This window comes from Mobula hypostoma, chromosome 10 (assembly GCF_963921235.1).
Source record: "Mobula hypostoma chromosome 10, sMobHyp1.1, whole genome shotgun sequence".
NCBI classification, from domain to species: Eukaryota; Metazoa; Chordata; class Chondrichthyes; order Myliobatiformes; family Myliobatidae; genus Mobula; species Mobula hypostoma.
In genome coordinates this window covers 76,290,344-76,305,652 of record NC_086106.1, presented here as the reverse complement: position 1 = coordinate 76,305,652, position 15,309 = coordinate 76,290,344, and the positions used below count along the sequence as shown (strand labels likewise).

General features: G+C 35.8%; 2 protein-coding genes across 4 annotated transcripts in view; one reads left to right on the top strand and one right to left on the bottom strand.

The window, feature by feature from the left end:
* chm (CHM Rab escort protein) overlaps positions 1-5,412 on the bottom strand; it is a 129,412-nt gene extending 124,000 nt beyond the window's left edge. Inside the window, exons 1-2 of the mRNA XM_063060636.1 lie at positions 5,407-5,412; positions 1,574-1,731 (exon numbers count right to left, since the gene is read on the bottom strand). Coding sequence (XP_062916706.1) covers positions 1,574-1,622 — 49 coding nt within the window. The 5' untranslated portion in view covers positions 1,623-1,731; positions 5,407-5,412. The remainder of the gene's footprint in view (positions 1-1,573; positions 1,732-5,406) is intronic.
* A 282-nt stretch (positions 5,413-5,694) lies between these two features.
* Positions 5,695-15,309, top strand: part of dacha (dachshund a) — a 396,346-nt gene continuing 386,731 nt past the window's right edge. For all 3 annotated transcript variants that reach the window (XM_063060634.1, XM_063060633.1, XM_063060635.1), the window contains exon 1: positions 5,695-6,173. In XM_063060634.1, coding sequence (XP_062916704.1) covers positions 5,731-6,173 — 443 coding nt within the window. In that variant the 5' untranslated portion in view covers positions 5,695-5,730. The remainder of the gene's footprint in view (positions 6,174-15,309) is intronic.

Genomic DNA, 15,309 nt, shown 5'->3' with positions numbered 1-15,309 from the left:
AACCTTGAGAATTAAAACTGCAGTATTTACTAACCAATTATTTTAAATTAACAGATTTGAAACCATTTTTTAATGATGGTAGTTTCACACAAGTCATCAATTGCAATCATCACTTTTCTCAGGCGGCATATTCACCAGGCAGAAGCTAAAATTAACTCAGGGGAGGAAAAGAGTAAAGATCAGCAAGTTGGTGAAAAGTTAAATCAGAAATTTTTGCATTTATTCTCACAGCTTTGAATAAAGTTCTATTAAAATTTATGAATTCCTTGGGTTCTTTTTTCCCCAAAAAGTACAAAAGTGATGCAAAAATACTGTTCTTACAACCACCACAATTGTTTGCATTTCCAAAATAATTTTAAAGATCTACTGCAGGTCAACATTGGTTTTGTACTTATAGAACCTTCAAGTTTAACCTCAGGGAACATTTTGCTGTGATTTAAGTTTATTCTATATCCAACTCCACTGTTAAAAGATTTTTAAAATGTTTTACTCAAAATATTAAAGTTTGCAGAGAAACAGTTTATTCAATAGCTTGTTAAACAAAGTGACTTTGTGGAAAGAGCACAGCCTATATAAGATTGATATTTATTGCACATTCCAATCTGTCAAGCAGCTAATCCAATCAGATGCATCAATTATGCCTGTCTGACCCAAAACGGAGGCTTCCTTCCCCAGAGGACAATGACTGTGACTGCAAATAATCTGTACATTTTAGTAAAACAGCTTTACATTTTTAAAATATAATGGTCTACCAGGACAGTTATAAAGAAAGAAAAAAAGGGAGAAGAGCTGGATCAGGGTCAGATTTAAATTTTAAGTGATCAGTTCTGATAGACAGAAAGGAAGTAATGTGGAACTGCTCAATTTCAGTTTTTTTTTGTGTTCTGAATCACTAACTTCTTCCATCAGCTCAATGAGTTTATCTGTCATTTAGCACCCAAACAACTTTTGATCTCACTCTGTCAGAGATATTTATTTTGTTCTAGCTATCCCTTCCATACAAGGTGCTTTTTCCTCTTGCCCAGTTTTGAAAGGGGTGTTTCATCTGAAACATTAACTGCTTGTTTTCCTGCAGATTTTGCCTGACCCAAGTGTTTCTTACACTTTTTTTTCATATTCCTAGTAGCTGCTATTATTTTCAATGTTCACTTCCTGAAAAGTAAAAATACGAGATTTTTCATTTGACAAAAGCCCCAAAGGGAAGAAGTGAATTCATTCATTTAAATAGTGGGATAGAGACGTCTGAAGTGGTCATTAACAGGGTAGTCACATACTGTTGCTGTTTACTTCAATCTTATTCTCAAATTGTAACTATGCCTATACTTCAAGTCGTACTAAGTAGCTACAAACACTTTGCGACGTGTCGCGACATTAAAACGCGGGTTTTCTGGCATACTCCTCGTACAGGGCGACTCTACATTTCATTGAAGAACCAAGGCCCAGCTTCAATACAACCTCCTGACAACTGCAACGCAGGGCTTGAAAGCTCCAAAACCCATGACTCAGGCTGACTCTGCCACGTCTGGGAAAAGCACAACACCAAGTAAGTCGCCTTCACTTTTTCCATCCTTACCTGTACCCAAGACTACCATATCCACCTCCGCAGGGAGAGAATCCGCCATCTTCGCATGCCCAACGTGACGCAGACTACGGAAATTACGACACTTATCCGCCCCGTAACTGCTGTCAATCAACAGGAAAACGTCACACTTGATGATAAATATATCTGTACTAATAAGAAAGAGATACTTACATCTCCAATCATACATAAACAAAACTTTAAAAAGGAATTCAGCTGAAATGGAATTATAAGACAAACATACAACATATTTCTCTCCCCGCACTGCCTCGAATTGTGAAGTCAATAATTGACGTATCACAATAACATGTAAACCTGGAAATACATTAAATAATGTAGCGGGTATTTTGGTGAAGATAGCTTTATTAGTTATTAGTTAGTAAGTATATCAATCATGTAACAATGTGACACATTTTTCATACTTCACTCTTTCATATATACTATACTGTATTTCTTGATTTGAAATCATTTTAAATGGTAATCTCTGTCAAATGCTTCGAACTATTCAACTACTTCCATTTTGCGCAAAAATAAGCTAACTTTCTAGGTTGCCCAAAAACGCCCCCTTTGCATTTTCGTTTGTTATCGAGATCGCTTACATTCAGAAAGTTATATGATTTTCCCCCCAACCGACAAAACTAACTTGCAAAATTAGAACTCTTTTCCATCAGACAGCGTATTATTCTCCTTCCTGTGTGGGAAAGTGATGGAGAGGGACCGTTTTAAGTAAATGTATTCAATTGCAACTGAGAACAATTAAATTGAACTTCTGTTTAGTCTCCTATTTTTTAAACCAAAGCTCTCAGATTATCAGTGTTCCACCTACATAAGGTTTGTTTAAATGCTTGTGTATTGAAAGTGCAGTTACAGTTGTACGTTTCCACAAATGAAGATTACGATCGTCTTCTGTTATAAGGCAATACAGGGTACTGACATTGTGCTGTCTGGGCTGCCTGATGAGCAATACAGTCTTATTTAGATGGCAGAGACCTCTAAATCGAATAAAAATAGTTCGAAGTTAGACCTTGATGTCGATGCGCCTGTCAGACTTTTAGTAAGCTTCTTTTCAATAACTAGTGCTTGCTCTGCGTGCGTTTGGTGAGGTTAAAAATCACATAATAGAAGTCTTTTTTGTGAATGAGGCTAGATTGATTAATAATAACATTGTTTTGGATACGACTCAAATTACAGAGATTGATTTTATCAACAATTTGGCAAAATGTGTTTAAAGAACAAATTAGTTTACTTTTCCCTAATTATACTAATGAGGCTGTTGTTGAATCACCCTTCCCGCCTTCTTTTTGCTATTGCTTCGGTTAATATTTATTTTAATAGATAGTTACCAACAATCATCCTCGAGTTCACGCAAAAGTGGAATTATCAACGCGTTTGTAAAGATAATTCGGTCACTGAGAAATTAATGGAAGTACTTTCCACAGGAGTTTTAAGAAGTCGTGTTTAATCCTGTATCATAATTATAAAGACTGGAAATTTAGACGTGCCTCAGACGTGAGGCAATAAAAACTTCCCTTAGCAAAAGTTCCAAATCATCAGCTGGAATATTTTGATATTCTAAACAGCTCGCACATCATTGTCATAACCGGCGCGACGCTTATTATCAATGATTAATTTCCGCGTGTTCATGTAAATATATGACATTGCTCTGGCAATATTACCAGACCTATTTTTTTCAATCGACGTGGAAAACCAGTAATATTTTAACTTGTATTGTAACCTCTGCTTTTTAGAAATTCAAAGGTTGATCGTTTTCGCTTTGAGTCAGTATTCTGAATTGTTTCTGAGAATTAGTTGTATTCATTGCTGTACATTATTAACTGGAAATTTAAATGAAAATACCTGTAATTTTTAAATTTTTTTCGGAGTTTCCACATTAACAATAATGAAACAAAAACGTGCATGATATTTAATTAACACGGTTAACTTCATGGACAGCAATGTTTATTATATACGTTGTAAAAGTTTTCGGAAATGTACATGTTTTCCGCAAGCACGACTGAACCGGTAATCCCAACCCTAGTTAGAATTCTGTGAAAGATTATGTAAAGTGAAAAGAGTAGAGGCAATGTAAATATATAAACTTAAGGCAATTTACATTTACGATCTTGGTTTTTCATTGCAAATTCTTTCCATCGTGCACAACATGATGAAAAGTTCAAAGTTCAAAGTAAATGTGTTATCGAAGTGTATATGTCACTATGTACAATCCTGAGATTCATTTTCTTGCCGGCATTCACAGTAAGTAAACACAATAGAATCAACAGGATGGCTAGATAACTAGTGTGCAAAAGACAACAGACTGTGCAACTAAAAAGGAGAATAATAATAATAATAATAATAATAATAAATAAGCAATAAATATCGAGAGCATGAGATGAAGAGTTCTTGAAAGTGAGTCCGTAGGTTGGGGGAACAGTTCAGTTATGATGTTAGTCTGCTGTCTTCACATGCAACTTTGTTTCACTTTTCCTATTTATTAGGAAAAGATATTCTTGCCCAAACTATGCTGCACCTGTATTCAAATTGATGCAGCGATAAGGGATCCCGCAACATCCACTTCCGGGTAATGTGCAGGTGTATAATCCTTGCATTTTCTTCCAAAATCTGAGCGTGCGTTGGTTAACTGAATTCGCAACGTTCTTTGATAGTACTTCATGCACTGGGTTAACAGAGATCGATATTTAAATACGGATTTGTCATTTTGTATTCCTTTCTCGATATCAAGCAGTGGATAGCTGCTGAAAAGTAAACATACGTTTTATTACGTGCATGATTACTGTTTTCCAACCTGTGACGTATGTGTCCGCAGAATCGCCTCCACTCACCGCAATCAGGATGAAAAGAGAAGAGGAATGGGATCAAAAGATTGTCGAAATTAAAACAAAATAAATATACTTATACTCAGACAACGGACCGAAAAATCTTCTCAAAACCAGTCGGTTTCAAATATTAAGTTGGATTTCGAACTGAGTTTACGATAGCGTTTATTGTTTTTCCGTCATTTCCAGATGTTAACCATTTCTATTGAATTACGAAGCACTTCATATTCAGTGGTACTTGTGTTAGGGCTGCTATTCCTTACATCATCTTGTGCTCTTCTGACACAAGTAAAATATAATTTGCAAGAAGGATGAAGTGTTGAAAAGGAAATCTGTTTCACGTCTATAGCCTTGTTTATTATACATTTTATGAGTACGACGTGTTATTTCTTTCTTCACAGGTGTTTCGCGATCTCAGGTGCGTTTCCAATGTCTTCTATATTAAACTTTCCATTACCTACGTATTCCAAAATGATTATGGGGTTTGCTTTTGACCGAATTGTTCTGTGCAAGTTCCATGTGAAAGGATGAAGTTGGTTCAGAGATATATGTACCATTTCCTTTGGATTTGGATTACGCTACCCCTGAAGGAAATAGTTGAAAATCGAAAATGTATCATATGAGCCAAAATCTCCAAATATCGCGAATATAAGTTTTTTTTGGTAAAAAGACGTAACAAAAAACATTCATAAATTTAAAGATATCCCTTGTCTGACTCCTTAAAGACGGAACACGCTTTCAAATAACACACATCAAAGTTGCTGGTGAACACAGCAGGTCAGTACCTCTTCCTAGAGATGCTGCCTGGCCTGCTGCGTTCACCAGCAACTTTGATGTGTGTTGCTTGAATTTCCAGCATCTGCAGAATTCCTGTTGTACACGCTTTCAAATTCATTAAAAAATCGTTTTATAATAATTAATCCAATGGAAGAATAATGTAAGCCAGAAAACATGCAATTCTGAAAGCTCGACAAACTTCAGGAAACTTACGGGTGAGTTCAGCTTTAAATTCAAACCGAGCGGCTCCTGTTCATTCAGTGATTTATTGATATATGCTCGGCACGTACTTGACTGAAGGCAGCAGTAAACTCCGCCTCCTCTTCCTGATTGGTAGAACCATAGCGCAAACGTGCAATAGGGAATGTCTCTGCGGAAGCCATGTCGCGGATTGGCTGCGTGCGATGTCAATTGGGCGAGAAGGGCGTAGTTGTTGCGAGGACTAGGTGACTGCGACTCCTCGCTTTTCCTTACTACATTACACAGATACTGAGAGGGAGAGAGACGCACACAGAGAGTACATGTGGAAAAGTGGCCATGGCTGTGTCAGCTCCCGTTATCCCACCACCCCCTCTCACTCCCACTTCTACCCCGTTAACAGGAGGCTTGTTCCGCACCGATTCTGTGTACACCAGCCCTTCGGAATCACCCAAACTTAGTAGCATTAATAACAACATCAACAGCGGCAACGAGTGTAAGATGGTCGAGCTCCGTGGAGTCAAAGTGGCGTCTTTCAATGTGGACGGGCAGGAGCTAATCTGCCTCCCGCAGGTTTTTGATCTCTTCCTCAAGCATCTGGTGGGCGGTTTGCATACGGTTTACACTAAGTTAAAGAGACTGGATATAACGCCCGTGGTCTGCACCGTAGAGCAGGTCAGAATCCTCAGAGGACTCGGAGCCATCCAGCCCGGAGTTAACCGTTGCAAACTCATATCCAGAAAAGACTTTGAAACTTTGTTCAACGATTGCACCAACGCAAGGTAAGCTCGATCTCCTATTCCCTTGCTTTGTTTCTCTTCTCACTCTTACTTTCCCCCTCTCTTTTTAGTTATTTCCTTCCATTTCCATTGTCACCTGTTTGGGCATTTATTCTAAAGGTCATTTGGGGATTTTCCAGTGATCTGTGGCATCGTGGTATTTCGTAATGAAACGATTAAGAATATTTCTTATTCATAGATGTTAAAATAAAACTGGAATGCATCATAAAATATTCACCGGCATTTGCACTTACTGTTTGCAAACTCCTTTATCGTCATCGGTAATGTTTCAGTTTCACTCATTTCAACCCCACCCCCACTCCCACCCCACCCCACCCTACCCTACCCTACCCCACCCCACCCCACGAATCCAAAGAGCTCAGAGCAGTAAAATGAATTCAAGTATGAGGCACCCGATTTTGAACCCGCTTTCTAATTATATATACGGGAAACCCACCGTCGCACGAACGTAACAAATCACATTTATACTTGTGCTGTGTTGGTGTTAAACTAACACAGGGGTGATTATGCACAACAGCACAGTGATCTGAGGGCACAAAGTTTGACCGAGGAGCTAAGGATGGTTTGTTCTTAAATTTCTCTCCTTGGGCACTATAACGTTTCTTTAATTTTATGGCTATCACGGAGCAGAGCCGCTTTGCTGGGGGTTGTATGTTTTCTGTTTCAGCCTGCAGGACTCGCTGTTGTCATTTCTAATCAGCAAAAACAAATAAAAACTTGCTCCAAAGTGCTAAAGACATTCACAATTAGCAGATAATGCGAGACGCAAAATAAACTAAGGTGCCAAACTAATCCGCTGGTTGATTATCTGGTGCATTTTTTTTTGTTCCCTTAGAATTGATCGAGAATTAATTTTCTAGAGCGTCTTATCAGACTGCAGATGCTGCAGTTTGTATAATAAATCAATGGGAGCAAATCTAAATGAATCGCCTTGGATTTGAATTCTGTGCATGTTTTGATGTTACTCCGTTCTTTGCATGTTAACTGACAGCTTTATAAATGGTAAGCATTTATTGCCAGATATGCTTCTGGGAACTTTGTACAGGCTGACCCGTCAAACTCAAAGGATTAAAACAAAACTTTTCGATCAGTAATGGTGGGCGAATAAAATAATCCTGTAAAATTCCTTGCTTTGAAATTGATCTGCAGGTTTTTATTGCATTCATTATTTATTGAAGAACTGCAAGCTAAACACAACGTTAAGCTATTTTGCACTTAGGGACTGCATTTAGAAAATTGGATGGAAATTGCATTACTGATGAACATCTGTGCAATTTTTCCATTGTATTGTTATACATAGGTGTAATGTCTCAGCAGAATTTTTGACCACATACTGTTGTTTTGTCCTTTTTAATTGTATTAAGAAATATTCTATGTGCAATTTATTTATTAGAGATATACTGAAAAATATCTTCAAAAATTAATTTTTTATTTGCCTCTAGCACAGGTTTAATAGAGTACACACTTGCCTGTTTGCAGAAATATTGTTTAATCACTTTAATATCACAGCCTGAGGAGGGAAGATAATTGTACAAATGCATATAGAAATATCCATTGCTAACTTTTTATGATTAAATTATGTAAATGACCCATCTACTGTCTTTTGGAGCACTAATCATCTAATTAGGAGTGATGTCTCGAATAGATGTTTCTGAATCTGGATATATGCAATTGGGAATGCATAAAATTGGAAATGACATTCATAATTCGAGAAAGTAGCTTGCAAAAGAAATGTTATCGTACATTCACATGTACTTGCTTACAAGGTAGAGGTTAAATAAGCTTCATTACTAGTTCTTTGATTACTGTCTCCATGAAAAACAAATGCCACAGAGATTTTTTTTGGTGTGGGCTAGTTTCTGGATTAAGCCAGCAATTAGAATAATGAATTGGACAGAGTATTTCCTGTAATGAATTAGATTGCTGTGTATTAATTCAACCAAAATATATGAAAACTATTTAGGTTATTAAATTAATGATTAAATCTCTTTCTTGTATTTTCAGTATCTTAACACTTTCAAAATTTGATAATCACAACACAGGTCCAGAAATTGAGGTATTAAGTTTGTAACTCACATTGCATTGATCAATGTAAATAGTGCATTGTTAACACTGTTAACAGGATTGAATCAGAGTATATTTTTTATACTGATTGCAGTATACAATGCTGATTTCCATTTACCTACAGTAAATAGAATGTCAAATGTGTCACAGGGAAATAAATACAGTGAAGTTTAAAGGGAGACAGGATGCCCCAAAGCATCACTCAGCGGATTGATTTATCTTGCATGATATAATGACTGCAGATGTGGATCTGTTATTCTAGATGAGGAATGAATTTGATGAGCTGATAGCACAAGCCAAGAAGCGTGGTTTTAATTACTGATGTGGAATTTATTTGTGAAGCACAAATGATTTACCACATTACTTTTCTGCTATTGGTAAATGACCTTGCTCTATAGACCAGAATATTGTTTTCAGATTATTCAAATGAAAATGCATTTTTCAAGGGCACAGCCACTTAATATACCATTTGATTGGTCAAGGAACAGGCTGAAATATGAGGATTATAACTGATTGGGTGACTATGCATTGGAAAACGTTGTGAGTTTCGTGGTTCCTGTTAGGGTGAGGATAGCTGTGGGGGGGGGGGAGTGGAGTCATGGGCAAGGGAGTTGATTAGGCTTGGTTTAAAACCCCAACTTTGCATCAGGCCCATTACAAGTTTCATGTTTTTCAGAACTGTTCTGATTCTCAGATGAAGTGAAATAAATTAAGCATCATGAAGTGAAATATGCAGGATATTTTATGACTTTCTTTGGAGAAACAATAGGAGTAATCCATACCCCTGATGTAATTTCCAGACCTTGGGGAGGTTTCAGAACACCTGGTTTACAGTTTTGGACAGCTGATAAAATAATAGTTAAATTTTAGATTCCTGTGGCAGCCTGAAGAGAAGAAAAATAACATGAGGTTTCTTTTGTAAACACAATAAATGGAGTGGGGAGATAAATGTCTCCCAAGCTCTTTAATCATTCTTTGTTAAGTAAGTTACTTTAAGGGATCAAAGTACCTGAAATGGGAGATTTGTTTTTCCTAGAATTTGTATTGGTAATTCAAGGAAGATACAGTATGTTTCAGTTTATTAAATTAATACTCTGCCTTTTGAAAGTTACATTTTATTTTTAAATCATAAGTAATATTGCCTTTCATTTAACTGATGCTTCACTTGAAGAATACCAGATAAAACAGTCTGGTGTAATACCCTCACAGTTGTGTGATTTGCATCGTTCCACACCGTAGAATTGTGGAGGGTGTTTGTTGTACAGCATTAGCCAAAATAAGACACCTTTGCCTCAGAAATATTCAGCAATGCATTGTGTGGGTTTCCCATTATTATTGAAGTAAATAATTGATAGTTTGGCCATTGTTATTTACCAGTTATTATGTCTAAAATGCAGTGACTGGAACACCAGAAGATACTTATTTTTATGAGGAGACTAGTAAACCTTACATAAAATTTTAATAATTGAAAAATTTCAAATAATGTTACTAAAATAAGATGGCTATTTCTGTCTTCTGCTTATTCTTAGAGTTCAAAGTGTGGAGATTTAAGAATTTAAGGAATAAATATATTAGATATAAACTGCCCTTAAGGGCAGCAGCATAACAGGCACTAGCTAAGTAATATTAGATATAAACATTTTTGTGTAAAGATTTGTTTTTGAATACTTGAGTTATTAACTTTTAAGATGCAAATGATTTTTCCGACTACTGGTATGGAATCACATTTTAATTAGCAGTCACAAAATAGTTAGAAATTTTAATGATTACTAACATTCATTTGCACATAACTTTAGGTCAAAGGGCCATCTGTCTCTCTTTCTGGGCACAGTGCTGTCTGTTTGCCTTCATCAATGATTATGGTAGCTGCAGGTTTATAAAATTCTTCATGATTTAATCTAATAGGTACTCAATTGGAAAAGTAATTATCTGCCAAAAAAATCCCATTTTATCACTCGAAATTTACACAAGAAATTATTGCTGTTATAGGATAAGGCAGTGTGAGAAACTAAATGCAACTTTGCATTGAAGTCTAAATTGTCTGGCTTAAAAAAGCAGGACATTTGCAATAGATTCAAAATCTCTTTCAGGTCTTTACTGTAAGTCAACAGTTGGTAAATGTGTCAAGAGAACTAACTGATTTAATATGCCCTCACTGAAGACAGGCCCCTGATTAAATCCTGACACAAGAATCACATCAAGTTCTTGTTATTTAAACTCAGATTGAATACCCCATTTAGTCAAAGTAAAATATCTAAATCAAACCCAACCTAGCCAAAGAGAGCAGTTAATAGTACCCTTGGTAATGACTAGCAATTTGCCATGTTGTCAGTTTTGGATGATGTTTATTTAGTATTTTGTTCCCATTTCTCTAAAGTTAATTTGGATACATTTCTGAGTTTCAGTATCATCTATGTTCTAGGTTTGCAATATTATTTACTTTCGTAGATTGGCAGATCAACAAAAGTAGAAAGTCAAGGAATTTTAAGTTATACATCTTCAATAGTTTAAAAAAATCAATACCAACCAATAACAGAAGAACATTACAAAGGCTGAAGATATTTTAACATTAAAATGTCCCCAAAACATAACAGTGCTCTCAGAAATGATGGAGAAAAAGATATCAGTTGACAATACCCCTGGACATTGAAAACAATTCAGATACAGAAGTTAAATTGCTCACACAAAGCAACAACACAATTGACTGCATTAGGATCCAATTAATTTAATTGAACATATAATTGCAGAGAAAGTGATTGTGTCATTGAAACTGTTCCAAAGCAATGTTGTTCCAAAAATAATGAGTTCCATGCTGCTTCAATGTGGGATGCTCCAGTGGTGTCTTTATATTTCTAAATATGCACTTGCTTCTGGTATAGACTTGTTTCTAATTAGATAATTAAAAATATGCCCAGAAAGGAGCACTGACTTTTAATGGATTTACTGAACCTGTATATTAGTGACATTAAATAGTTTAATGAATAGTTAATTATAAAAAAATATTAATGTTAGCATGCTTTATAGAATGTCACAATCATCACACTCCAGCTGACTAAACAGAAATTGAAGAGTAAGTCTGGGAATATTAAAAAATTAGATTTGTATAATTTGCTCAGACTACTTGTAGGTATTTGTTGAGGCAAAATGTAAACTAGAAAATAAAACCTGTATGTATTTTGCATCATGGTAGAAATATAGTGGGGGGGGGGGGAAGGGTGTGGCGGAGGCAGATTCATTTCATTAGGGCCTTCATTTACTTGATTGATGGAGAGACATCAATAATCAATACTTTAAAGGCGACACTAAAAAAATAACAAGCACATTATGTAATTGTTCCTCTCGAAGTCTTTCACAGCACCCTAGCAGTAAATTTGTGTTCAAAGTCAAATTACTTCTGTACATTGAGAGTCACTATGTGATTATGTCCCAACTGCTCATTTTTGTTTGCTTCTGTGTGATATTCTATATATTCTGATAACATGTGTTTTGGGAACTTGCAGTCCAATTTCTTAGTCACTATGCAAGTTAAAAGATTCTCATCCTTAGTAATGTGCGGATGCAGCTATGGACGTAGTATGAATTGCGCCTCCCAATCCCACATTTGTAAACGCTAAATAATGTGCCAAATATTTGTTCATCTGTTTGTTCCAAATTTTCATTTAGTAATGGCAATCGAGCTTAAAGTCAGTGGTGTATAAAATTCTGAAAAGTATGAATAATTCTGTTAATAGAAATTATGGCACAATTTAAAATAGAGCTATTGATCTGTTCAAATGCATCACTAGTTTTACAATGTCAGAAGGCATCTATTCCTTGAATCAGCTCCTCATGCATTTTAAGACATCACGTTCAGCCTTGGTAAAGGCTACTCTGTGCTGTTTTCATGCATAGAGTATTGTCTGTGGGAAAAATTTATGACTCAAATGTTGATTTTTCTGCCTGCATGTAAGGCCAGTGAATGAGGCAATAAATATGTCATTCTGATCAGACAGATCACATTTGAGTGTCAGTTATACTGGAAATATATGCAGGGTTAAACAGTAGCAAGAATGAAGCCAGACCTTTTTCAGATGTGATACTGGTTGGCCACAAATTCCTCCATCCATGTCTGGCGATGACTAATCAGTATAACTGTTCCATTTTGTGTTTGACATCAACCAAAGCTGCTGTACATAAAATTGTTTTAGATAATGATATCTCCATTTAACTATTTGCCTAGTTCAATTATAGTGTACAAAAGGGAACATAGTACAATTGTTACAGAATGCTACTATATTCAAGAAAATATGAAGTATTTCCTTTTCTACTTCAAAAATTTCAAACAAGGCTCTGACAGTCTAAACTGGTAGGCACAATTGGCAGCCTTTCCATTCACTCTAATGACCATTTCACTGACTCTAAAAGTCCAGACAGCCACGCAACCCAGACCGACATCATATTCAAATACGACAAAAGAGTCTATGACTCTGTTAATCTCTTTGGTTGTTTGCTAATGATATTCTCGGCTGTGCTAGGTGGGAAAACACAAGACTGCTTCTGGATAATCAGGCAATTTAAAAGGAAAGTCTTTTTGCAAATAGAATAATATTAAGATAAGATATAAATAAGCCATAAAAATTATTAGAGGCAATTTTAACATGAACTCTTTTGGGAACCAAACTTATAGATAACATTTCCATACTGGAGTCAAATAATGTTTACCATATTCTCCTTGGAGAGCATACAGATGCAAAGCAGCTTTTCAAACTTTGACAGGCAACAAGATTCTGATTCAAAGTGTTCATTCAGGTTCCGTTTTACTGGATTTTGGGATTTCAAGACCAATGTGTTTCGTAATTCTCTTCTATTTGGTATTTTAGTTACTTTTTTTATCTTGGGGAAAAATATGCCATTATAAATTAATAATAAGTAACAATTTTAATTATTACTTTTAATAATTAAAATTATGACATTGCTGGCAGACTAAGAACACAGAATCAGAGAGCATCATTGACTCAGATCCCAAGAAAATGAGTAAGAACAATTACAACAAGAATAATATAACTTAAACAACAGTGATGAAAAGATATCTGCAGAGTCTCTCAATGAAGAGAAACATTCAAATTGGGTTTGTATTATTACTGCGGAACATGTCAAGTCACAGTTTCAGAATTCTGAGATGCGAATTACTAAATATCTATTTCTGGCCTTTTGAAATCAGGTTTAGTGACATCATATTGCCAGCAAAATTAACTAGTATTAGGTTAAAATGTATGGTCAGTTATAACATGAAACTAAAGATTTGATCCAAATGTTAGATTAAAAAGTTACCGGTTATGTTAACTTCTCTAAGTATTGTGTAAATAGTGTATGCTAAAAGAAGGTGCTGTGCGCCTCGTAAGATGAAAGTAGTTCATGAAAAAATAAACCAGCAAGATTTTACTGAGTAAACTGCACAACTGTAATATCTGCAAGGGAAACTTCAAATTGTCCATTAGCTTTTCCAGATGAAACTGCTGTCGGAGCAATCTTCTGTTAGAGAGCAATACATGAGAAAGGTTAATTCAAACATGTTAGTTTCCAGTCAAATGCTATACTATTAGTAAGGATTTTGTGTCATGTGCCAAGGCTACCCATTTTGTAGCTTTTATCAAATTGGAGAGAAATGTTTGTTTAGGTATCAGTTGATAATTCTTCCTGTTTCCTTCATTTGCTTGACAAAATGGAAGTTCCATTGCTGGTAGTTCAGTATCCAATGTTTGAAAGCTACAGGGGGAGTTGAAATGCTGGAGAGCTCAGCAAAGAGCTGTAGCTTGTGGACAATTGGAGGAAAAAAAATCCTCTGCAATTTTTTTTTGTGTGGGTCAGCATGTCACCATCTGTTAGATGCAGAAAAATGTCTGTAATTGTGCATGTAGGACTTTTCCTCCTTGTGTGTGTTTATTCAGGAAAATTTAAAAGCAACCAAGTATTTTGTGATGGACCTACTGAAAGTCAGCCCAATTATGGGGAAATCTCTGGTTGGCTGAGTTTGAATTTGTGAAATTGACTTAATAAGAATGTCACTTTGAAAGGAGATATGGCAGCTTTAACTGCAGCTTCATCTTTATATTAGTTAATTAAATTATTTCAATTACTTGAAGCCAGGTTTATTAGGCGATGAGTCCAGAGAGTTCCACTAACACTGAGATAAAAGGAAATTTGTCTGTTGATGCCATTGTTTAGTTGAATCTCTTTGGTGCTGACAGATGTCCTATAGCACCATCAGGGCAGGGAGGCCCCCGTTAAAGTAATGGATAGCAGTCTCATGTAAAGATTGGTCCATTACAAGGATGGATTTTCAGCAGGCTATAAATCAGTGCCTGACTCATTTTCTTTTCCAGCACAGAGATGAGCTGCTGTTTTTCTTGCTATAATTGAACGTCAGCCATGAGCAAAGGGCAGAAAAGGGAATTTTATGTTGACATTCATTATTTTTTTCACCAAGTAAAAGACAGGAGGGTTTTTGTTAGGCAAATATTCATATCATATCTAGAACCTACATTAGCACATGAATGTGATGCCTTTTTCACCTCGTTTCAATAATTGCTGAGGGGTTCCAGCTCACTGTTTACTTATTACTGAATATGTCATGCTTTTATCAAAGCATTTTTAAAGTTGCAAGATTACAATGGCCTTAAATTTAAGAGAATGACAGTCACTGCTGTGTAAAGAGAGGTTAAATGCACAATTTACATATTCATTTCATGATTCATTTGTTTGATGATTTATATGTAGTTAGAGTGTGTTTTGCCAATTTTGTGGCCATATACCTTTAATCATTGTCTGGCAGATCTGATGGGCTTGGCTGAAAACAGTATCAGAGCATTACTGGAAATCCAAATTATTGTGTGTGTGTGTGTGTGTATGTATATATATATATATATATATATATATATATGTGTGTGTGTATATATTTGAACCCTTACATCATTTTTCTCTGCTTCTGATGCTGATTCTTACCTTCCTACATCCTGTTAACTTAAAGGTTGGTTGATCTAAGCAGTATAACTCTCCAGGTCATCAGTTAAATCTT